Source organism: Pleurodeles waltl, chromosome 11 (assembly GCF_031143425.1).
Source record: "Pleurodeles waltl isolate 20211129_DDA chromosome 11, aPleWal1.hap1.20221129, whole genome shotgun sequence".
Taxonomy (NCBI): Eukaryota; Metazoa; Chordata; class Amphibia; order Caudata; family Salamandridae; genus Pleurodeles; species Pleurodeles waltl.
The window spans coordinates 729479195-729503978 of NC_090450.1; the positions used below are offsets into that span (position 1 = coordinate 729479195).

The 24784-nt window shown below is 45.6% G+C and overlaps 1 protein-coding gene across 1 annotated transcript in view; it reads left to right on the forward strand.

Moving 5' to 3' along the window:
* The first annotated feature begins 306 nt into the window (after positions 1–306).
* The window catches only part of SNRNP200 (small nuclear ribonucleoprotein U5 subunit 200), a 527741-nt gene continuing 503263 nt past the window's right edge, over positions 307–24784 (forward strand). The window contains exons 1-3 of the mRNA XM_069214415.1: positions 307–538; positions 8764–8927; positions 18369–18540. Of these exons, the coding sequence (XP_069070516.1) occupies positions 494–538; positions 8764–8927; positions 18369–18540 (381 nt within the window). The 5' untranslated portion in view covers positions 307–493. The remainder of the gene's footprint in view (positions 539–8763; positions 8928–18368; positions 18541–24784) is intronic.

Genomic DNA, 24784 nt, shown 5'->3' on the forward strand with positions numbered 1-24784 from the left:
GGAATGGGGGGAGGGGGAGGGGGAAGGGCTAAAAATTTGCAAAATGTACGTTTTTGGTGAAAAAGTTAATGAAAGTTTAAACGTAGGCTACCTCTAACATCCAAAAAGGACTTAGCACGGGTGTGGTGGAGCTCGAGCAATCAAGAGAGTTAATCAAGAATATATATACAGATTGTTTTAATTAAAAAAAAAAAAAAGCCTTGTGGGAGCTACTGCAAAGCCTCATCCAAGATGGCATCCTAATACCCAAAGCGTCAAAGAAAGAGGACTAATAGCATAACGGAAGCAAACACAAGACTGTAACCCGGAAACGGAAGTATAAACCACTCGTTTAGCAGTCGTTGCTGCGAGTGGTAACTGCACTTGCCTGGATTAGAAAGACCGGTGCGAAGTAAATAGCACTCGGTGGAAGAGTACCGAAAGGAAGACTCTCAGAGTTCAACGCGGATAGGATACACCCTAGCCCGCTCAAAGGACCTAGTAATCACCAGCCATGGCGGATGTTACTGCCAGAAGCCTACAATATGAATACAAGGCGGTGAGTATGGATTGAGGCAGGGTGTTAAAGTGGGTTACAAGGAACGCGGTTTTAGATCAACAGGAAATGGAAAAGTGTAAAACTGAAGCTGATGAGGGAGCTTAGAGACAAGATAATAAGAGCTATCTAGGGAAGCGATGCAAAGCAACCAAACTAACAAACTAACCACAGCCATCTACAGAGTTCGAGTCTAGGCGCGGATATTGAAGGGTGTATTGTATGATGCAGTGGATTTCTTTATACGCGCGAGTTTGTGTTGGGTTGAGGAGCTGTAAATGTTTGTTTATGTGGGTTGTATGAGGAGGTGACGGTGGGAAGATGCGAGAAGCAGTTTGTTGATTGAGTGCAACAAGCTGATGTATGTATCCAAGGTGATCACTTGGAGTACCGGGAACTAATCCAAAGTGTGTGTCAAGGGTGCTGGGAAATGGTGCGCGGAAGGTGGGAATGGTGGGGTTTATGCGCTTTCTGGGTTAACGAGGATGTGGCCTGAGGGCTTTGTTGTCGAGTGTTAGGCTGACGTGAGAAGGGTAAGTTGCGAGGCGTGAGGTCGTGTCGTTGGGGCTGCACAGTGATGTGGCGCCAGTGGGATTACAGCCAGGATGGTGTCTCCTGGGGTGCTGTTTAAGGACGATGGGTATGCCATAATGATGCTGGCTCTGCTGCATCACAGGTGGTTCTGAGAAGGTGCTGAAACTTGGATGGATCTGTGGAGCTGGTGTGAGAGTGGGTCTGAGAAGCTGACTCACTGAGGGTAGATCTTAGGAAGAGTGAGTGTAGGTCTGAGGAGCTGGCGCGAGTAGGGTAGGGTTGTAGAGTGCATGGCAGTTGCTTGGTGACAAGACTTGAGGTACTTGGGAATCGTGAGTTTTGTGGATTGCTGATGGGGTCTGACAAGCCATAAGTCTGGGCTTACAAGGTTGGGTTTGAGGGTGTTGAAAGGAGTTAGGGGATTCGAGGAGGTGGTGAAAGGTCTGACATAAGGGATGTGGCTTTCAGGGGCATGAGAGTATCTTTGTTAAGGACTGGCACAAGTAGGGTGTGTGTGAGGTGCTGTTGCAGAAAAACTGAATATAGTGGGTCGATGAAAGATGTGGTATAGCCTGCTGAAACGAGTGTGATAGGGTTGAGGGTTAAGAGCGCTTATTTTGGGTTTCCAAAAGGTTGGCACGAAATGCTAACAAAGGCAGAGCAGTGCGGGACTGATGGGTCGAGCAAATGTAAAGAGCTTTGTTTCTGGGCAACTGGGTGCAAACATGCAAGTATCTGATGTGCCTGTATAGTTAGTTGTGTTGGTGTGGCATCAGTGGATGTGTGCCAGAAAAGTTTACTCTTACGACTTTGGTTGGATGAATATGTGTAGGCAATGGACTTACCTTCGGGGAAACATTTTAGAGTGGGTGCTTAGAAGTATGTGTGTTTGGTGCTGAAGTAAGTAAAGCTGATGCTAGGGGTTGACAGGGATATGAGTAGCCAATGGAGGAACGTTGGGTGGGAGACTGACAAATCGTGGGCAGTTGCAAGGGTCTATCGCTGTTGGGTCTATGCGAGGGATTGCAACACTTTGATGTTTGGGTGTGAGGTCATGACTCTCGTGGATGTATGTAAACATTTCGACGTGGGGGCGTACGAAGCACTGGTGGGAGGGATGAATCAGTGTGGTTGTGTTTGAGGCAGCAGTGGTTCTTATTTTTGATAAAGACCAGCACAATGGCATCAGTTAGCACGACAGCAGAAAGAACAGACATGAAGGGAACTCTCCCACTTGTATGAAGATAATAATCTAATACATCTATTTGTGCAATGCATCTATATGTTTACACATAAACAGTTATACAGTACCCCAGAAAAAATTGAATCTATAACATATACTGGAACACATATATATGTAAATGATAATGTACAAATCGAACAAGGTTTCCAACAATCAGCCGTACATGTTATGTTACTAGCTCTTATATAGCGCAATCTACCCGGAGGCCTCGTAGCGCTGATCAGACTAGAAGATATGACATACTGGAGGAATCTTACCGCCTCCGAAGAGAGAATAGTACTGCCTTGATGTTAGAATAGCCAAGTTTTAATGGCCTTCCTAAATTCTATCTTCTGGCTCATCATACGAATATTAACTGGCAGAGAGTTCCAGAGTTTGGCTCCCTGGTACTTCAAGGATCTTCCTCCCCAAGATATTATCTTTACTTTAGGGATCCCTACCAGGGCTTTGGAAGACGATCTCAAGACCCTCGTAGGTGTGTAAAATGAAACTAATGATTTTAAGTGGTGAGGAGCCCCTTTATATAGAGATCTGTGAAAAATACACAGCACCTTAAATTTGATCCTTTTCACTACTAGGAGCCAATGTAATTCCGTCAGAGCTTTCTTAGCCGATGTGGACCTAGGCAAATTAAACAACAGTCGGGCTGCCGCATTTTGAACCACCTGTAATTTATTCACCACATAACCTGGGGATCCCAGGAAAAGACTATTTCCGTAATCTAACCTGGATAGAGTCAGGGCTTGTACTGCAAGTCTTTTGGCCAAGGGCGGAAGCAAGCCAATGACCTTACAGAGTAACTTCAGTATTCCAAAACAAGTGGCTGAAATTCTCCTGGCCTGATAGTCTAGGGTAAGTTTGGTATTCAACCAGACTCCCAAAGCTTTAATCTGGTCTTTCGGTGGGGGTAGATAGTCCAAATGTATTTCTGGCAAAATGCTCTTTGCCGGGTTGGTCAATTTTCCCAAAAACATTATTTCCGTCTTTTCTTCATTGAGTTGAAGCCTGCTATCTGTCATCCAGGAAGCTACCGCTTGTACACAGGCAGGCAAAACTGAGTTATCAACAACCTTATTGGAGGTAAAGGAGACCACTAGCTGCGTATCATCTGCATATGATACCAAAGATACTCCGAAAGGTTCTACGACCTCTGCCAGGGGGGTCATATAAATATTGAAAAGAGTGGGGCTCAGAGATGAGCCCTGTGGAACTCCACATTGAAATCTGAACTGATCCGAGAAGAAAGAGCAATCCAAGACTTGAAAGGATCTATTTTGCAGAAAATAACTCAACCATTTGAGTGCCAAGCCTTTGATCCCGCTTTTTTAAATTCTTTGAATGAGTAGTCCACGATTAACTGTATCGAATGCAGCGCTTAAATCTAGCATTATTATTGCTGTCACCTGTCCTAGATCCATTCTTTTTCTAGCTTCTTCCGTGACCGCAATCATAGCTGTAAGGAAATGCCTCCTTGGCATGGTTGCCCCCTGACTTTTTGCCTTTGCTGATGCTATGTTTACAATTGAAAGTGTGCTGAGGCCTGCTAACCAGGCCCCAGCACCAGTGTTCTTTCCCTAACCTGTACTTTTGTATCCACAATTGGCAGACCCTGGCATCCAGATAAGTCCCTTGTAACTGGTACTTCTAGTACCAAGGGCCCTGATGCCAAGGAAGGTCTCTAAGGGCTGCAGCATGTCTTATGCCACCCTGGAGACCTCCCACTCAGCACAGACACTCTGCTTGCCAGCTTGTGTGTGCTAGTGAGGACAAAACGAGTAAGTCGACATGGCACTCCCCTCAGGGTGCCATGCCAGCCTCTCACTGCCTATGCAGTATAGGTAGGACACCCCTCTAGCAGGCCTTACAGCCCTAAGGCAGGGTGCACTATACCATAGGTGAGGGTACCAGTGCATGAGCATGGTACCCCTACAGTGTCTAAACAAAACCTTAGACATTGTAAGTGCAGGGTAGCCATAAGAGTATATGGTCTGGGAGTTTGTCAAACACGAACTCCACAGCACCATAATGGCTACACTGAAAACTGGGAAGTTTGGTATCAAACTTCTCAGCACAATAAATGCACACTGATGCCAGTGTACATTTAATTGTAAAATACACCCAGAGGGCACCTTAGAGGTGCCCCCTGAAACTTAACCGACTATCTGTGTAGGCTGACTAGTTTTAGCAGCCTGCCACAAACCGAGACATGTTGCTGGCCCCATGGGGAGAGTGCCTTTGTCACTCTGAGGCCAGTAACAAAGCCTGAACTGGGTGGAGATGCTAACACCTCCCCCAGGCAGGAATTGTCACACCTGGCGGTGAGCCTCAAAGGCTCACCTCCTTTGTGCCAACCCAGCAGGGCACTCCAGCTAGTGGAGTTGCCCGCCCCCTCCGGCCAGGCCCCACTTTTGGCGGCAAGGCCGGAGAAGATAATGAGAAAAACAAGGAGGAGTCACTGACCAGTCAGGACAGCCCCTAAGGTGTCCTGAGCTGAAGTGACTCCAACTTTTAGAAATCCTCCATCTTGCAGATGGAGGATTCCCCCAATAGGGTTAGGATTGTGACCCCCTCCCCTTGGGAGGAGGCACAAAGAGGGTGTACCCACCCTCAGGGCTAGTAGCCATTGGCTACTAACCCCCCAGACCTAAACACGCCCTTAAATTTAGTATTTAAGGGCTACCCTGAACCCTAGAAAATTAGATTCCTGCAACTACAAGAAGAAGGACTGCCCAGCTGAAAACCCCTGCAGCGGAAGACCAGAAGACGACAACTGCCTTGGCTCCAGAAACTCACCGGCCTGTCTCCTGCCTTCCAAAGATCCTGCTCCAGCGACGCCTTCCGAAGGGACCAGCGACCTCGACATCCTCTGAGGACTGCCCCTGCTTCGAAAAGACAAGAAACTCCCGAGGACAGCGGACCTGCTCCAAGAAAGGCTGCAACTTTGTTTCCAGCAGCTTTAAAAGAACCCTGCAAGCTCCCCGCAAGAAGCGTGAGACTTGCAACACTGCACCCGGCGACCCCGACTCGGCTGGTGGAGACCCGACACCTCAGGAGGGACCCCAGGACTACTCTGATACTGTGAGTACCAAAACCTGTCCCCCCTGAGCCCCCACAGCGCCGCCTGCAGAGGGAATCCCGAGGCTTCCCCTGACCGCGACTCTTTGAATCCTAAGTCCCGACACCTGGGAGAGACCCTGCACCCGCAGCCCCCAGGACCTGAAGGACCGGACTTTCACTGGAGGAGTGACCCCCAGGAGTCCCTCTCCCTTGACCAAGTGGAGGTTTCCCCGAGGAACCCCCCCCTTGCCTGCCTGCAGCGCTGAAGAGATCCCGAGATCTCTCATAGACTAACATTGCGAACCCGACGCTTGTTTCTACACTGCACCCGGCCGCCCCCGCGCCGCTGAGGGTGAAATTTCTGTGTGGGCTTGTGTCCCCCCCGGTGCCCTACAAAACCCCCCCTGGTCTGCCCTCCGAAGACGCGGGTACTTACCTGCAAGCAGACCGGAACCGGGGCACCCCCTTCTCTCCATTCTAGCCTATGTGTTTTGGGCACCACTTTGAACTCTGCACCTGACCGGCCCTGAGCTGCTGGTGTGGTGACTTTGGGGTTGCTCTGAACCCCCAACGGTGGGCTACCTTGGACCAAGAACTAAGCCCTGTAAGTGTCTTACTTACCTGGTTAACCTAACAAATACTTACCTCCCCTAGGAACTGTGAAAATTGCACTAAGTGTCCACTTTTAAAACAGCTATTTGTGAATAACCTGAAAAGTATACATGCAATTTTGACGATTTGAAGTTCCTAAAGTACTTACCTGCAATACCTTTCGAATGAGATATTACATGTAGAATTTGAACCTGTGGTTCTTAAAATAAACTAAGAAAAGATATTTTTCTATATAAAAAACCTATTGGCTGGATTTGTCTCTGAGTGTGTGTACCTCATTTATTGTCTATGTGTATGTACAACAAATGCTTAACACTACTCCTTGGATAAGCCTATTGCTCGACCACACTACCACAAAATAGAGCATTAGTATTATCTCTTTTTGCCACTATCTTACCTCTAAGGGGAACCCTTGGACTCTGTGCATACTATTCCTTACTTTGAAATAGTGCATACAGAGCCAACTTCCTACAATAGCTGATTCAGTAATGTGGCCCAGTCTAAAGCCCATTTGTGTTGTATGCAAAATCTTATTGACCAAAACTGATTAATGTCCATCCATATGCCACAATTAGCATGGGCCACTTTATTTTGTTCATTTTGGCCTAATCAACAACGTGTTGACCCTCTAGCCCAGTGGTCTCCAAACTTTTTAATGCTGCGCCCCCCAGTTGAAAAGAGTAGCCTTTTTAAATGCATGTGTTGGGCACTGGTCAATACGAGTTTCACTGCTTCATAATGGCCACTCTGAACGTTTGGTTGTTTGGTATCAAACAACTCGGAACAATAAATACAAACTGGTGCCAGTATTAGATTTATTGCAAATTGTACCCAGGGGCCACCTGGGCAGAGCGAGTTCCAGTTGAGGGACATATGGACACTTAAGTAACACCAACTCCCCCATCCTTCCCCTGCCCCCAGAGTGGTCCTGCTGACCTTCAGTCCACCCTCAAAGTAACCTTCCTCCTGCTTCCGAAGTCACCTTTTCACACAGCTCCTGGCTCACCTATCTGCTTCCCACCCGGCCGCAGGGCCCTGCACCGCATAACTAGCTGTGCTCCAAGGCCCCCCCCCCCCCACCCATTGCAACCTGTACACTCCAAGGTGAGTCCGATGGGTCCCCTTAAAGCCCGCATGTGCATTGCTTTTCCAAGTGGTCCCCCACAATGGTCCTGAATCAGCTCCAAGTACTTTTCAGCAGCTGTCCCACAGGACTTCTCGACAACCTCGAGCAATAAACAAAAGGAGACATTGGTGAACACATTGCCTAATTTTATATGCATTTTTAAGTTTTATCCCATTGATTCCTAAGGTGCGTCATTACGCACAAAAGCACTACTTTTTCTAAACTTTGAAAAATCATAACTTAAAAAGTACCTACATGATTTTGATGATCTTGGTCATAAAAAAAATTATGAAAATCAGAAGTATTTTTGTAAATTGGTCTTGAGTTATTCTTTTGAGTGTAGTCCACATTGATTGATACTGTGAGTTCAACGAAAGCCTGTACTTCTCCAAGATTGGCCTAACTGCTCGACCAAGCTACCATAAAAATTAAAGCATTAAGTGGTCTAGTTTTTACCTCTGTAAACCAAGGTGTGGTTGCCTGGACTCTCTACACAGTGCACATCATTTGTGTGCACTATATAAAGTGCCAGCCTCCTACATGGAGAGGCTTTTGTGAGTCACCAATGGGTATAGCTAAGTAACGGCCACTGTTGAGCATTGGTCAAAACATGAACTGCCAAATGAAAACAGAAACGCCCTCCAGTTGCAATCCCACTTTCACCCCTATCCATATCCTAAAAGCACATGCAGCGCATCACATATCCAACACTGTCACCCTCATAAGTTCATGTTTCTATACTAAATGGCAATATCTTCAATCTGATTTACTCTTTGACATCAGGTGAGCCATAAACCTCACATCCCACAACCACTACATAATTAAAATGCTCTCTATTGAACTACGGTGGTCTCTCACCTAGCAGACATACAAAATGCCCCCACAATCGCACTTGTCCATCCAAACCTTAAATACCATACTAATTCCTTCCTCCTAGCACTGCACTTCCATTACAGGGCCACACTACTAATCAACAGTACTCTTTACGCACCTCCATCTGTCAAGCACAGGCAGGAAGTACTTCTTATTTCTGCTTCCCTGCTATTCAAGTTCTTCCTTACTACATCACTATCTGACAATAACATTAGACACGTTTTTAGACCTAACCAAAGTCATTTAAGTATACAGTTGGAACCAAATCGTACAGAACCCGGGTATCGGAGAAAGGTCTTTGCTCTACAAGACCTTACCAGTGGTAAAGGTTTGTTTGCAAATCAAGTAATGTGATGTAGTCGGCCTTGTGGCTTCTCAGACAAAAATGCTCATTTTATTTCTTGTCGCCCGTATGACTGCAAACTTCCCAGCACCCTCCCTTCACTGAACTAAGCACCATGCCTTATTGATGAGTGATTAGATACAAGTGTTTTGAACTGCCTCAAGGTGCCGCAAAGCTGAGTTTGGTGGTCCAGTTTTTGCATCTTTTTGTTTGTGTCATGGGTGGAATTTGTTTGCCTTCACACAGACATGAGTATTCGTTCAGTTAATGTGTCAGGGCAGGTTCTTTGCTTTGAGGGTATTTGAAGAGCTAGTTATGGTGATTGCTTGATGTAATGTGGTGTGTAAACGTGGGGACTCTAGTAATATGAAACCAGATTTTTGCCCAGGTAATGTTGGTTTAGTAGATGTCTCAATCTGTTCTTACTTATCCCTCTCCAGAACTCTAACCTTGTCCTCCAAGCTGATCGTTCACTGATTGATCGTACCCGGCGTGATGAGCCGACTGGGGAGGTGCTGTCACTGGTGGGAAAGCTGGAGGGGACACGGATGGGTGACAAGGCCCAGAGGACGAAGCCACAGATGCAGGAGGAAAGACGTGCAAAGTGAGTCTAGGGATGAGGGGGATTGAGTAAACTGTGAGGTAATCTTTAGTCCGCAGCAGAGGTACATTTGTCTTGTGTTTTTTTTTGTCCATGTTCTGCTACAAGATTGCAAAGTGTGAGATTTGTGTTTGAAGGCTCCTGTATGTTTGAGGTATTATAGCATTATTGAGAGTCTAAACACTGGAGCTTGTTTTCGGATAATGATGACTGGGTAATGTAGCCAGAACGGTATATCTTGTATCCTTTGGTCTTGTCTTGATATGACTGCACAGCCTTTATCTGTCTTTGGTCCCTTTCTGGGGTGAGTCCTGGGAACAAGAGCCTTATTGAACCCATATTGCATTAGCAGTGTTTGCTACATATGTTTCACCTTTTCAAATAGGACTGCTCTGCTCCTGATCTTGCATTTGCCAAGAGGCCCTGGGGTCTCGTTGGTGCTTCGTAACCATGGGTGTAAGGGGGTAGGTAGGAAATGCCGGTGGTATTTTCCTTTGTCTCCTAATGTACACTTTAATTTCTACCTTTTTGTCAGTTGTAACTCAACAAGTTCATTTGCTTTAACTGGGTGAAATCTGTACGCTGTTGTTTTATGTGGTAAATGCAGTCCCTGTTTTTTCAGTTCTGAGGGAAGATAGCCTGCTTCTATTACGGTGTGAATCTGGTGAGGTTTTTCTGATGTATGCTTGCCTAATCTGTAAGAAGAAAATTGCAGATTTTATTACCTTCAATACACCTGTCTGAGGTGTTACCAAAACTGCCTCATCATCAACTCTGAGACGTCAGTGATTTCTCTTTAGTGGCCATGTGTAAGATGCTACTAACTTCACCTGACAAGGTGAGTATATGCGAGCAAATATTGAGAAAATAATTTGCCCAGTGGCTTTTGTGCCTCGTTTTGGGGACGATCTAATGACATTTATAGCTAAATCGCCCCTATAGGCCTGTGACAGAAAAGTATTCATCTGCCAGCCAGTTGTTTGAAGTCCTCTATCCGTGCATAGTAGTTTTGACGGTGTCAAGTGCATGACCTCTCTGCAAAACTGACAAAAGTGAAGCTGCATTAAACACACAACTTCGTAAGACCTGGGACCCAACAATGACTGTCAGATGCTCCAGGAATAATAAATATTATGTGACTGTCTGGTTTGTTTCATTGTATGTCAGTTCCTGGGAGGGGGGGAGGTGTTTGTGTGTTTGTAGTGAGTGAGTGAGCTGTTCCCAACCTCTTCAACTGAGGATTTTGCCAGCTGGTGCTCTGGTATTCGGAATGCAAGAGAACCACTGTGCAGTCTCTAAATCTGTGTCCATGGGTTGGGTGACTAACCTTGAGATCCACAGCTACCATGCATACATTTATTGTAAGTTTTTTTTTTTTCTGGAGCAAATGATTTTTTTATATACTGTCCCAGTCTGCATTGAACAGTAAATGAAATGATGCCCTGTAATTTTAACTGTGCAGATTTCTTAGACCGCTATATTTGTGTTGTACATAACTGTCTAGGTGCCTTTTATCATTATGACACCTTCACCAAGTCCCTTTTTTTTTTTTTTTTTTAAGCCAATTAAAGCTGGTATCCTAGGATTGTATTGAGTGAGTTCTTAAAATGTTAGTGCTGCAACAGTAAGTACTGGAACACATGGTGTAGACTGAAAAGCCATGGATAATTAGAGGTATCAAACATGAGACAAGGCCTTCTGATAATTGGGTTAGTGCTTCCTTTCCATGAACATCGATATATAGATGAATAGGACCAAGCTACTACCAGGAGGTTAAACTAGGACTTCTTATTTATTTTTTATTTTTTTAAACATTGGGCTTGTTGTTAAATTGGATGGATCTCAGCGGCCTGTCTCATGTTATACTGCCCAGTGTAGAAAATTGCACAGTAAATAGCATATATGCCTAAAAGGAACCGGGCTTAGGTAGACAGCAGCTCCTTTAAATGGAGCTCCCTACAGCACCCCCAACAGTCTGAAACTTTTAACCTCAAATGCCTGTTTTTCTAAACATGGGAACTACCGAGATTTTCGTGCTTCCTCTTCTTTTGCATGATTTATGCAGCGTTTCAAGCCTTAAAGGGTATTGTCTTGACTTGTACTGTGTGCTTCCTTGTGTCTGGATAACTATATAACTCTCTAAGCTTTAATTAGAGCAAAACACGTGTCAGGGTTTGCTTTTATTAATTCCAGGTTGGCTTGGGTGGTATTTTACCAATCTAATCTGTAATACTGTGCCTGAAGTGGTAAAAGGCTTTTGTCATTTTCTAGCTTGGCTTGGAGGGCACAGACATTTGAGGTGAGCAGATTTAGAGGATTAGTGATATTGAAGGGTGTTCCATATAAAAGAGCTGCTCTCTGCTTAAACTTGGGACGTGCCGAGAGTTCACTGCTTCTTTTTTTTGCCTAATTTATCTGGCACCTAACCCTGTAGGACTTACCTGGATGCCAGGGTGTGCCAATTGTGGAAACAAAAGTACAGGATAGGGAAAGAACACTGGTGCTGGGGCCTGGTTAGCAGGCCTCAGCACACTTTCAAATCAAAACTTAGCATCAGCAAAGGCAAAAAGTCAGGGGGTAACCATGCCAAGGAGGCATTTCCTTAAAAATGATCACATTTCTTCAAAAATCACATAATTCAATAGTTATTATGAAAATTGACAATATCTAATCCATCATAGCCAACGCGTTTCATCCTCACGGACTTCTTCATGGCTCATAATTGCAGTACGTAACGCGCTCCACGGCCGAACGCCATCCGATCTTTCATTGTTATGAGATCGGATGGCGTTCTGCTGTGGAGCGCGTTACCTACTGCAATTATGTGATAATTTTGTGGCTATCAATGGACACTCTGATGTGCTGGTTCCCCTTTTCAATGTTATGAGCCCATGGCTATTTGAGGTCTAGGGGGTTGGCCCTCATGACGCGTGCACTGAAAGTGTCATAAATTGCATATATATATAATAAAGGAAGGAGGTGCGGTTTCAATTCACCTTGATCCACATTTTTTTTAAAGAAAGATATTCATATATATATATATAGAGAGAGAGAGAGAGAGAGAGAGATATATAGATATAGAGATATATGTTCAATGGCATGTGTAGCTGCAGATACACATGCTGTGCACTGTTCCTGCCATCTAGTGTTGGGCTCAGAGTGTTACAAGTTGTTTTTCTTCGAAGAAGTCTTTTCGAGTCACGGGACAGAGTGACTCCTCCCTTTCGGCTTCATTGCGCATGGCCATTGACTCCATCTTAGATTGTTTTCTTTCCGCCATCGGGTTTGGGCGTGTTCCTCTTCGCTCCGTAATTCGAATCGGGAAAGTTTAGAAAATCATCGAAATCCGTCTGTATTGTTGCGTTCGGGACCGGGTTTCTATAGATACATCGGCACCGACGAGACAACCGCTTCGGCGGCCCTTCGGGGCTTCCGCACTCAACCGAGGCCTGGTCCGCCTGACCACACCCATTGTCGAAGATTCCTGGACCGGACCCCCTTCCGTTTCTGTCCGGCGTGCCACGCCAAGTATCCTTATACATACCAGCATTGGGTCTGTAATCTGTGTTTGTCGCCAGAACACAGAGAGGATACCTGTGAGGCCTGCAAGGCTTTTCGGTCGAAGAAGAACATGAGAGACCGACGAGCAAGGCGTTTGCAGATGGCATCGAAGTCGACACAATACCTCGACGTCGAGGAGGAAGAAATAGCTATCTCGATCCAGGGTATCGAATCGGACGACTCCGGCGGAGACCGGCCACCGACGGAAGGACAAAAAGTGAGTACACCTGCCCCGACCCAGCCCCAAAGTCAGGCGAAAAAACAGAAGGCCTCGGGGATGCCACTGCCGTAAGGCCATGGCTCGACCTACAAGAAAAGCGGTGACCAAATAACATCTTCGGCACCGAAAAAGGCCAAGATCGTGCCGAAGTCTTCCGACTCGGGTCGAGAAACCGGCATCGAAAAGAGTCGACATTGGCTGGTTGAATCGAATAAGCCTCGAAAGAGCCTATCAGGGCCGAGACCGACTGTATCCTTGGGTGTTTCGGTACTGAAAAAGACTTCTTGTACAGAAGAACATGGGCTCTCCCAACAACTTAAAGAGAGGCACAGGTTTGAGCTGGATTTGGAAGAGCTTGACCAAACTCAACCAACGTCACAAATCCAAAAGGACACAGGAAAAATTCAAACCATCCCTCCGCTCAAGTTTAAAAGAAAATTGGCTTTTCATGCAGAGACTGAAACTGAGCAGCCAAGAGCAAAGGTGGTTAGAGAAAGGTCACCAATCCCACATTTCTCACCAGAAATGTCTCCACCTCACTCGCCACAACGGACAAGGTCACCAGTTGGCACACCAACTGCACAGTCACCTCCACATACTGTGCAGACGCAGGACGATGCAAACCCCTGGGACCTATACGACCCACCAGTTTCAGACAACAGTCCTGAGTGTTATCCTTCAAAGCCTTCTCCTCCAGAGGTTAGCACATCTACACGCAAGTACTGGCTAGAGCAGCAACATTCCATAATGTCACTATGCACTCAGAACCAGTGGAGGAAGACTTTCTTTTTAACACACTGGCATCCATGCATGCATCATATCAAAGCCTGCCAATGTTACCAGGCATGCTTAAGCATGCACAAAAGGTCTTTCAGGAACCAGTCAAGGCAAGGGCCAAAACACCGAGGGTAGAGAGAAAATATAAACCTCCCACGTCAGACCCTGTGTTTATTACACAGCAGCTCCCACCGGACTTTGTTGTAGTGGGAGCCGCAAGAAAGCGGGCAAATTCTCAATTGTCAGCGGATGCGCCACCCCCTGATAAAGAAAGCCATAAATTCGACACGGCAGGAAAAAGAGTGGCGTCGCAAGCGGCCAACCAATGTCGTATCGCCAATTCACAGGCCCCCCTCGCCCGTTACGACAGAGCACATTGGGACGAAATGCAGGATATTATTCAGCATTTGCCAAAAGAACATCAAAAACGGGCTCCACAGGTAGTGGAGGTGGGACAGGCCATCTCCAATAACAAAATCCGCTCTGCACTGGACTCTGCCGATACAGCCGCACGAACTGTCAACACAGCAGTTACCATCAGGAGGCATGCATGGTTACGCAGTTCTGGTTTTAAACCAGAAATACAGCAAGTGGTATTAAATATGCCGTTCAACCAGCAGCAACTATTTGAGCCGGAGGTGAACACTGCAATAGAAAAAATGAAGAAGGACACATACACGGCCAAAGCCATGGGCGCGCTCTACTCTTCCCAGTATAGGGGAACATACAGGAAGCCACAGTTTAGGGGAGGGTTTAGACAGGAACCCTCAGAGCCATCCACCTCCCAAACAAAACCCACTTACCAGTCTCAGTACCATAGAGGGGGGTCTCGTGGTTCATACAGAGGACAATACCCAAGAGCAAGGGGAAAATTTCAGCCTTCCAAGCAGACCCCTAGTAACAAGCAGTGACTTCAATGTCACACTTCCCCAACACACATCACCAGTAGGGGAAAGATTAACAAAATACTACAAACATTGGTCAGACGTAACCACGGACACATGGGTTCTATCAATTATCCAACATGGTTACTGCATAGAGTTCACGTATTTCCCTCCAGATGTTCCCCCAAGGACGCACAACATCTAGACCTACTACAAATAGAGGTGCAAGCACTATTAACAAAACAAGCCATAGAACTAGTACCACACCATCAAAAAGGAACAGGGGTTTACTCCCTATATTTCCTTATTCCCAAACAAGACAAAACACTAAGACCAATTCTAGATCTCAGGACGTTAAACCTCTTCATCAAATCAGATCATTTCCACATGGTCACACTACAAGACGTAGTTCCCTTGCTAAAACAGGGAGAATACGTGGCAACACTGGATTTAAAGGATGCATATTTCCACATACCCATCCATCCATCTCACAGGAAATACTTCAGATTTGTAATACAGGGCAAACATTACCAATTCAAAATATTGTCCTTCGGGATAACAGCACCCAGAGTATTTGCAAAATGCCTTGCTGTAGTAGCAGCTCATATAAGGAGACATCACATGCACGTATTCCCATATCTAGACTATTGGCTAATAAAAGCCAACACTCAACACCGGTGTCAAAGTCACACGCAATATGTAATAGATACTCTCCACAAACTAGGGTTTTCTATAAATTACCAAAAATCTCACTTGCAACCATCCCAAATACAACAATACTTGGGAGCCACACTCAAAACGCAAAAAGCAATTGCCACTCCAAGTCCACAAAGAGTTTATCTGTTTCAAAATATAGTGTCAAGCATACAACCAAACCAACAGTACACAGTCAGGTTTGTAATGAAACTACTAGGCATGATGTCCTCATGCATCGCTATTGTCCCAAACGCACTGCTACACATGCGGCCCTTACAACAGTGCCTAGCAAAACAACGGACGCAGGCACAGGGTCAACTTCAAGATCTAGTGTTGATAGACCGCCAAACACACTCTTCGCTTCAATGGTGGAACCCTGTAAATTTAAACAAAGGGCGGCCATTTCAAGACCCAGTGCCTCACGCCATTATTACAACAGACGCTTCCATGATTGGGTGGGGAGCACACCTCAACAATCACAATATACAAGGTCAATGGGACAATCAATAAAAACAACTTCACATAAATCACTTAGAACTACTAGCAGTCTCTCTAGCACTAAAAGCTTTTCAACCCCTTCTAGTCCACAAACACATTCTTGTCAAAACAGACAATATGACAACAATGTACTATCTAAACAAGCGGGGGGTCACAACTGTGCCTCCTAGCACAAAAGATTTGGCATTGGGCAATTCACAACAACATTCGCCTGATAGCGCAATATATACCAGGCATTCATAATCAGTTAGCAGACAATCTCAGTCGAGACCACCAGCAAACTCACGAGTGGGAAATACATCCGCAGATTCTACAAAATTACTTCTACTGGTGGGGGACATCAGGCATAGATCTGTTTGCAACAAAACAAAACGCCAAAACTGCGCATCCAGGTACCCACACCCTCAGTCCAAGGGCAATGCTCTATGGATCAGTTGGTCAGGGATATTTGCTTACGCTTTTCCCCCTCTCCCGCTCATTCCTTTCCTAGTCAACAAACTGAGTCAAAACAAACTCAAACTAATACTCATAGCACCAACGTGGGCTCGCCAACCGTGGTACACCACACTGTTGGACTTCTCAGTAGTACCTCACATCAAACTTCCAAACAGACCAGATCTGTCAACACAACACAAACAACAGATCAGACACCCCAATCCAGCATCGCACAACCTAGCAATCTGGCTCCTGAAGTCTAAACCTTTCATATGAGTGTATGGAAGTCATTAAACAGGCAAGAAAACCGACAACAAGGCATTGTTATGCTAATAAATGGAAAAGGTTTGTTTTCTACTGCACACCGTTAGAAGCCTCCATACAAAACATTGTGAGTTACTTACTACACCTACAAAAAGCGAATCTCGCTTTTTCTTCCATCAAAATTAATCTCACAGCAATCTCTGCTTACCTGCAGATTAAACATACAAAGTCACTTTTTAGAATCCCAGTTATTAAAGCCTTTATGGAAGGACTAAAAAAGAATCATACCTCCAAGAACCCCACCAGTACCCTTGTGGAATCTTAATATTGTACTTACACGACTCATGGGCCCACCTTTTCTTGCCAGATCCAATTCTTAACTTGTAAGGTAGCTTTTCTGATAGCCATCACTTCACTACGAAGAGTTAGCGAAATACAGGTGTTTACTATTGAAGAACCCTTTATACAAATACACAAACACAAAGTAGTTCTCCGTACAAATCCAAAATTTTTACCAAAAGTAATTTCACCATTTCATCTAAACCAAACAGTAGAGCTCCCAGTCTTCTTCCCACAACCAGACTCTGTAGCAGAAAGAGCACTGCATACATTAGACATCAAAAGAGCGCTAATGTATTACATAGACAGACTTGGGGCTTCAGCTCAATTCACCACCGGGCTTTGATTGCATTTAATGATTGCTTTCCGGCTAGTGCTTAATACCAGTAGTGGACAATTTTTGTACTAGCCTCTTGCCTTGTGGCGCCTATGCTGTCATCCTTGTTCTCTGATGAAGCTCAGACCACTCCTTATGTTAAAGAAATTGTACAAGTTTAATAGCAAAGGGAAGTAGGTTTCACTCTGAGAAGGAGGGCCTGTTGTTTCATGGGCCAACTCCTCCAAAAGAAAGTATTTTAAAAGACCGGGCATGCTACATTTCACTTGCGAACCAAAATGTTCTCATTTCGCGCAATAGAAAATATGTACGCACGGGTCAATGTGTCCAATAGGACACTAGCTGCACATGATAAATACCAGTGTCATTTAAAGTACATGCAGGTGGAGTTTAGAGGACTGGGTAGAGAGGGTGCTATTCATTCTCATGAAAATAGAAGATACTTTAGATGTCTCCGGGCATTACAGCGGAAAAGCAGGTCTCAGAATGGTTAAGCAGAAGAAACTCCAATGGGCTTGTGGGATTATTGGGACCTCTGAGGGGGAAAAAACACACTGCTGTGCAGACAGTTTACAAGGGCAAAACAGCACAGCTTTGCAAAACCATGCAGAATACTTCAGTGTCAAGATACATAATTTTAAATATCTTTTTGGTCTATATCCCAGCACTCCCTTCAAGCCGATGTAACTTTTTTGCATTTTTTTAATGCATTATAAACAGGAGGTGCTTTCCATTTAAAAAAAAAAAAAATCCTACTAAATTGAACTATTAAGACTTTCCAATCATGTTATCTACCTAGTGAGACATTTGCATTGTTCTACGTCACCTGTTCTCATTGGATTACAGGAGTGGCCTGTAGCTTTTCATAATGTTGTTTATGGCCGTGGCTGGTGAGATTCCAGGCCATCTGTTCATTAGTTATGATGGTAGGGATGATTTCTTGGTGAAACCGGTTTTGGAGAGATACTACCTGGCTATGAGTGAAATTGCCATGCACACTCTAGTGCAGAGGTCTTCAAACTGGGGGGCGAGCCCCCCTTGGGGGGCCTCAAGTGATCCCAGGGGGGGCGCCAAACTCTGGCCAAAAGAAATATTATACAGATTACATGCCTTTGTTTTAAGCAGAAGCATGTTGTTGCAGTTTTAAAAAGGTGACAGTACTTAACTGCAATGTTTAAATAGGTTTAGACCTATTTAAACATTGGCATCTTTCTGAAATAATTGTGAACAATTCTGAGGGGGGGGGGGCAATGATTTTTATTTTTCAACTGGGGGGGCACGGCATTAAAAAGTTTGAAGACCACTGCTCTAGTGAGATTTCAGCATCACTTTATGAGTAGCCCTGGGTAAAGGCTTCAATGCGGGTAGCTAATTAGATCAGTCTTAGTTCTGCCTTCTCACTACCTCTGCCTTTTTCTTTACCCACCTGCCAGGAGGAGAAAGAGAGACGAAGACCGTCATGATATGAACAAGATGAAAGGCTTCACTCTGCTATCGGAAGGCATTGATGAAATGGTAGGGATCATCTACAAACCCAAGACCAAAGAGACACGTGAGACCTATGAGGTGCTGCTGAGCTTCATCCAGGCTGCTCTGGGAGATCAGGTGAGTAGTCCTCTGACATTAGCAAACAGCTGCCAAATGATGAGGCATAGCAATTCTCTGCCTTTAGGGAGCAGCAACCTACCATAAGATATAACTGATCTTGAATGGCAGCTTTATATCAAATGAGTTCTCACAGGGCTCCCCACCCACTTTTTTTTTGTATTCTAGGGTTACTTAAATCCTTTCATGCTAAACATACACGCTTTCCTTGGTTCCTGCTTAGGAGACTGCTCCCACTAACAAAATCCACTTAAACCACTAGCACTACTGCCTGCCTGCATGCCAATAGCTGGGTGTAATAGTTAGCTTTAAAACAAGTGAACCAGTCCGCTTTTCTCAAGGGAATTCTTCCTGAGAAATGTATCAGAAATAGGGCGAAATAGTGCATTTCGCTGTACAACTTGGCTTTTAAAAAAAAAAAAAAAACTCGGAAAAGTCTCTCACGGTATAATCTAGTGTTTTTATGGCCCTCTTTGGAGGGAGGGCAAGGGCTCGATATGTTGAAGGGGTACTTTAATTTTTAATGTCCACTCCAGTAGAAGTGCAGACGTAATAAAATATGTTTTGAGTCTACATACCGCCATCTCGGTTATAAAGTTCATGGAGTAAAGCAGTTAACACTGGTGCAACTGCAATAGAAAACGGCAAGAAGAAACATTGGAAAACTTTGAAACACTGTAACCCCATCTTGCATTGTACTTACTGTCGGGTATTTTTGTATAGGACTTTATAACCCTCAGGCTGAAAATCTCTCTGGTTTACTTTGGGTTACTGGGCACCCTTCCATTTAGTATGGTGACTGAAAACCACTCTCCATGTTGACAGATGGGCACCTCTGCCGAGAGTGCCCCAGCTGTATGGATAGCTGGATGGCCATTGTGGAACACGGATCACGCCTAGGCTGATCTCATGGTAATGTGGTCTGGTTAGAGTGTGGGGGGGGGGGTAGATCACCAAGCGCTTGTAAAGGTAGAGAGCTACTGCCCTTACCCGAGTTGAGTCACACGAGCACAGTATTGGCAACATACTTATTGGAAATCAGTATTGTGAACAGGTGTATTTACTTGTCGCTGGAATGTGGCCTACTTGGCCCACTCTTGTAAAGTTCAGTGGCTCTGTACTTAACCCACCCTTGGCCGACATGGATTGTATGTAGCACCAGATGTGTGCGTGCTGCCCTGTGCTTGTGGATGTGACCAGACATGAAGGCTGATTGGTTCCATTTTCGAAGCTCTTGGCCTTACGAGACTTGTGGAGGTGAGGACTGCAGTCCCAAGGCAGGAGATGTGTATTACTGACATTTCTGAAGGATTGGGTAGAACATGCACACTGAAGGCAGAGGAGCAGGGCATACTTAATATGATTTAAATGTTTCTTTGATTCCAGGAAGAGTTACTGGCTATTGGGGCCTGAGCTCATTGTCAGGGAGATGGTGGGACTGACAACGTTAGCACTGTGGACCGGCGAATCTTGTTCGAAAGGAGGACTTAGACTTTTGAACCTATTTAGAGCACTTTCCACTGGAGGCTGACAGCCAAGTGTGATTCCCGGTTACTTCTTTTGCATTTATCATCGTTCAGTCAGAACTGGAGCCACTCCTGCTGGGGGTACCCTGTCCCTTTGACTTAGGGCAGGGCATAGGAGAGAACACTTCAAAGCAGCTAACACCCACAACCTGAATTTCAAGAATCGGACACTAAATCACATTTGTGTTAGAATGTGTTCAATAACACTGTTCATCAAGAGAAGGAAGATCATAAAGACTTTACACAAAGATCTGCAAACCATTGTGTTGGAAGACAGGTGGTAACATAAAGGGCGAACTGCCACCCGTGTTAACTTGCAAGTCGGCATCAGACCCATTTTGTCATCAGTGTAATTGTAGTAGTTGGGATTACCGGAGGAGATGATCTCTGGTTAGTTGGCTATGTCATCAATTGAGTACAGTGGGAGGAATTGTGCATCTGCTTTGGATTTCAGTGGTGCTGAGGAGTGATAGTTCTGTGGGATAACTGGTGAGCCTTTTTAGAGCCATTCCTTGAATTTGTAAGTCATCCAATATTTGGTGGAGCATAGGGTGGTGGACGATGTCAAAAGCAGATCACTGATCAAGTAAAAACACGATCACCCAGTTTGAATCAATAGCAGTCTAGGTATTGTGCCATGTGTGTCTGGTTGCTGCTTCGGTGCCTTGCATAATGTACTGGAGAAGAAGGTTGTTTTCTCCATTGAATGAAGGTGTTTGATTAAAAGCAGGTGTTTTGATGAATTTGCATAAAAATGAGCGATAAGAAAATCGGTAAAGGCCACATTTGTGTATGCTGTATGGAGACTGATCAAGGTCACTTGAGATGGTCCTGGTTGTTAAGATATGTTTGATGGGTCTGCCCAGGATGGCAACTGAACCTTTTGATAAGGATGTCATTGCATTTCTGAGCCAAATGTGCATTAAATGGGGATCAAGCTAAACCAGTGACTTTCTTGGTGCCAAACTCTTCGAGTTTCAGTGGGTTGAAGAGTAAATTGACTTGTGATGATGCGAGTTAGATTGTCCTTATTTTGCTTCTCAGGGTATGTTTCCTTAGCTTGTGATTTTGTAATTAAATGATTAACTAGGCAGTAGCTTAATTTCTTGGTGGCATTCGTTTTTGGGTCATTCTGTTCAGGTGCTCGAGTTGATTAATAATTCCAGGTAATTCCCTTGTTGTGCAAGTGCCTTTAGACACATAGTGTGAAGGGTGAAAGCTGTTTGACTTTTGACAGTGACTTATAAATTCTGAAATTATGCCGGAGTGCAAGTTTGTCCTTGTTGCTGTTTAATTTCTTCAAGAGGCTTTCTAGGAACTTTCCTTTTTTATTTTGATGATTTTACTTCAGGCATAAGCAGCAGAGTTTTGGTTGCAGGTATGGATTTCCATGGGATATGGATGTCCATTATGGTTGTAGCTCAGGGTAGACTTCTTAATAGGCTTGTGGGTAGGGAAGTTGATTGTTAGGAGCAGAAGATGGTTGGATCCAATTTTTGTCCATGTTCTACTGTTAATTGCATGTTTTGTTGAGCTGTTGGCTTTTAGTACTAATGAAATGGGGATTTTAAATAGAAGCACATGATGATCAGCCCAGTTGGCTTTATAGTTTTCTGCCATTGAGATGGCATGATATGATACAAATTTTACATCAGTTGTATGCTCAATTGTGTGAGTGGGCCCAGAGATGAGTTGAAGCAAGTTAGTACAGTGTAGGTTAGAGGATAGGCATGTTGACTTCTTTGTCGGGCTGTTTAGACCAGTGTAGGAAGTTGGCTCTGTATGTGCTATTTCAAAGTAAGGAATAGCATGCACAGAGTCCAAGGGTTCCCCTTAGAGGTAAAATAGTGGTAAAAATAGATAATACTAATGCTCTATTTTGTGGTAGTGTGGTCGAGCAGTAGGCTTATCCAAGGAGTAGTGTTAAGCATTTGTTGTACATACACATAGACAATAAATGAGGTACACACACTCAGAGACAAATCCAGCCAATAGGTTTTTATATAGAAAAATATCTTTTCTTAGTTTATTTTAAGAACCACAGGTTCAAATTCTACATGTAATAGCTCATTCGAAAGGTATTGCAGGTAAGTACTTTAGGAACTTCAAATCATAAAAATTGCATGTATACTTTTCAAGTTATTCACAAATAGCTGTTTTAAAAGTGGACACTTAGTGCAATTTTCACAGTTCCTAGGGGAGGTAAGTATTTGTTAGTTTTACCAGGTAAGTAAGACACTTACAGGGTTCAGTTCTTGGTCCAAGGTAGCCCACCGTTGGGGGTTCAGAGCAACCCCAAAGTCACCACACCAGCAGCTCAGGGCCGGTCAGGTGCAGAGTTCAAAGTGGTGCCCAAAACACATAGGCTAGAATGGAGAGAAGGGGGTGCCCCGGTTCCGGTCTGCTTGCAGGTAAGTACCCGCGTCTTCGGAGGGCAGACCAGGGGGGTTTTGTAGGGCACCGGGGGGGACACAAGTCCACACAGAAATTTCACCCTCAGCAGCGCGGGGGCGGCCGGGTGCAGTGTAGGAACAGGCGTCGGGTTCGCAATGTTAGTCTATGAGAGATCTCGGGATCTCTTCAGCGCTGCAGGCAGGCAAGGGGGGGATTCCTCGGGGAAACCTCCACTTGGGCAAGGGAGAGGGACTCCTGGGGGTCACTTCTCCAGTGAAAGTCCGGTCCTTCAGGTCCTGGGGGCTGCGGGTGCAGGGTCTCTCCCAGGCGTCGGGACTTTAGGTTCAAAGAGTCGCGGTCAGGGGAAGCCTCGGGATTCCCTCTGCAGGCGGCGCTGTGGGGGCTCAGGGGGGACAGGTTTTGGTACTCACAGTATCAGAGTAGTCCTGGGGTCCCTCCTGAGGTGTCGGATCTCCACCAGCCGAGTCGGGGTCGCCGGGTGCAGGGTTGCAAGTCTCACGCTTCTTGCGGGGAGCTTGCAGGGTTCTTTAAAGCTGCTGGAAACAAAGTTGCAGCTTTTCTTGGAGCAGGTCCGCTGTCCTCGGGAGTTTCTTGGCTTTTCGAAGCAGGGGCAGTCCTCAGAGGATGTCGAGGTCGCTGGTCCCTTTGGAAGGCGTCGCTGGAGCAGGATCTTTGGAAGGCAGGAGACAGGCCGGTGAGTTTCTGGAGCCAAGGCAGTTGTCGTCTTCTGGTCTTCCGCTGCAGGGGTTTTCAGCTAGGCAGTCCTTCTTCTTGTAGTTGCAGGAATCTAACTTTCTAGGGTTCAGGGTAGCCCTTAAATACTAAATTTAAGGGCGTGTTTAGGTCTGGGGGGTTAGTAGCCAATGGCTACTAGCCCTGAGGGTGGGTACACCCTCTTTGTGCCTCCTCCCAAGGGGAGGGGGTCACAATCCTAACCCTATTGGGGGAATCCTCCATCTGCAAGATGGAGGATTTCTAAAAGTTAGAGTCACTTCAGCTCAGGACACCTTAGGGGCTGTCCTGACTGGCCAGTGACTCCTCCTTGTTGCTTTCTTTGTTCCTGTAAGGAAATGCCTCCTTGGCATGGTTGCCCCCTGACTTTTTGCCTTTGCTGATGCTATGTTTACAATTGAAAGTGTGCTGAGGCCTGCTAACCAGGCCCCAGCACCAGTGTTCTTTCCCTAACCTGTACTTTTGTATCCACAATTGGCAGACCCTGGCATCCAGATAAGTCCCTTGTAACTGGTACTTCTAGTACCAAGGGCCCTGATGCCAAGGAAGGTCTCTAAGGGATGCAGCATGTCTTATGCCACCCTGGAGACCTCTCACTCAGCACAGACACACTGCTTGCCAGCTTGTGTGTGCTAGTGAGGACAAAACGAGTAAGTCGACATGGCACTCCCCTCAGGGTGCCATGCCAGCCTCTCACTGCCTATGCAGTATAGGTAAGACACCCCTCTAGCAGGCCTTACAGCCCTAAGGCAGGGTGCACTATACCATAGGTGAGGGTACCAGTGCATGAGCATGGTACCCCTACAGTGTCTAAACAAAACCTTAGACATTGTAAGTGCAGGGTAGCCATAAGAGTATATGGTCTGGGAGTCTGTCAAACACGAACTCCACAGCACCATAATGGCTACACTGAAAACTGGGAAGTTTGGTATCAAACTTCTCAGCACAATAAATGCACACTGATGCCAGTGTACATTTTATTGTAAAATACACCACAGAGGGCACCTTAGAGGTGCCCCCTGAAACTTAACCGACTATCTGTGTAGGCTGACTAGTTCTAGCAGCCTGCCACAAACCGAGACATGTTGCTGGCCCCATGGGGAGAGTGCCTTTGTCACTCTGAGGCCAGTAACAAAGCCTGCACTGGGTGGAGATGCTAACACCTCTCCCAGGCAGGAATTGTCACACCTGACGGTGAGCCTCAAAGGCTCACCTCCTTTGTGCCAACCCAGCAGGACACTCCAGCTAGTGGAGTTGCCCGCCCCCTCCGGCCAGGCCCCACTTTTGGCGGCAAGGCCGGAGAAAATAATGAGAAAAACAAGGAGGAGTCACTGGCCAGTCAGGACAGCCCCTAAGGTGTCCTGAGCTGAGGTGACTCTAACTTTTAGAAATCCTCCATCTTGCAGATGGAGGATTCCCCCAATAGGGTTAGGATTGTGACCCCCTCCCCTTGGGAGGAGGCACAAAGAGGGTGTACCCACCCTCAGGGCTAGTAGCCATTGGCTACTAACCCCCCAGACCTAAACACGCCCTTAAATTTAGTATTTAAGGGCTACCCTGAACCCTAGAAA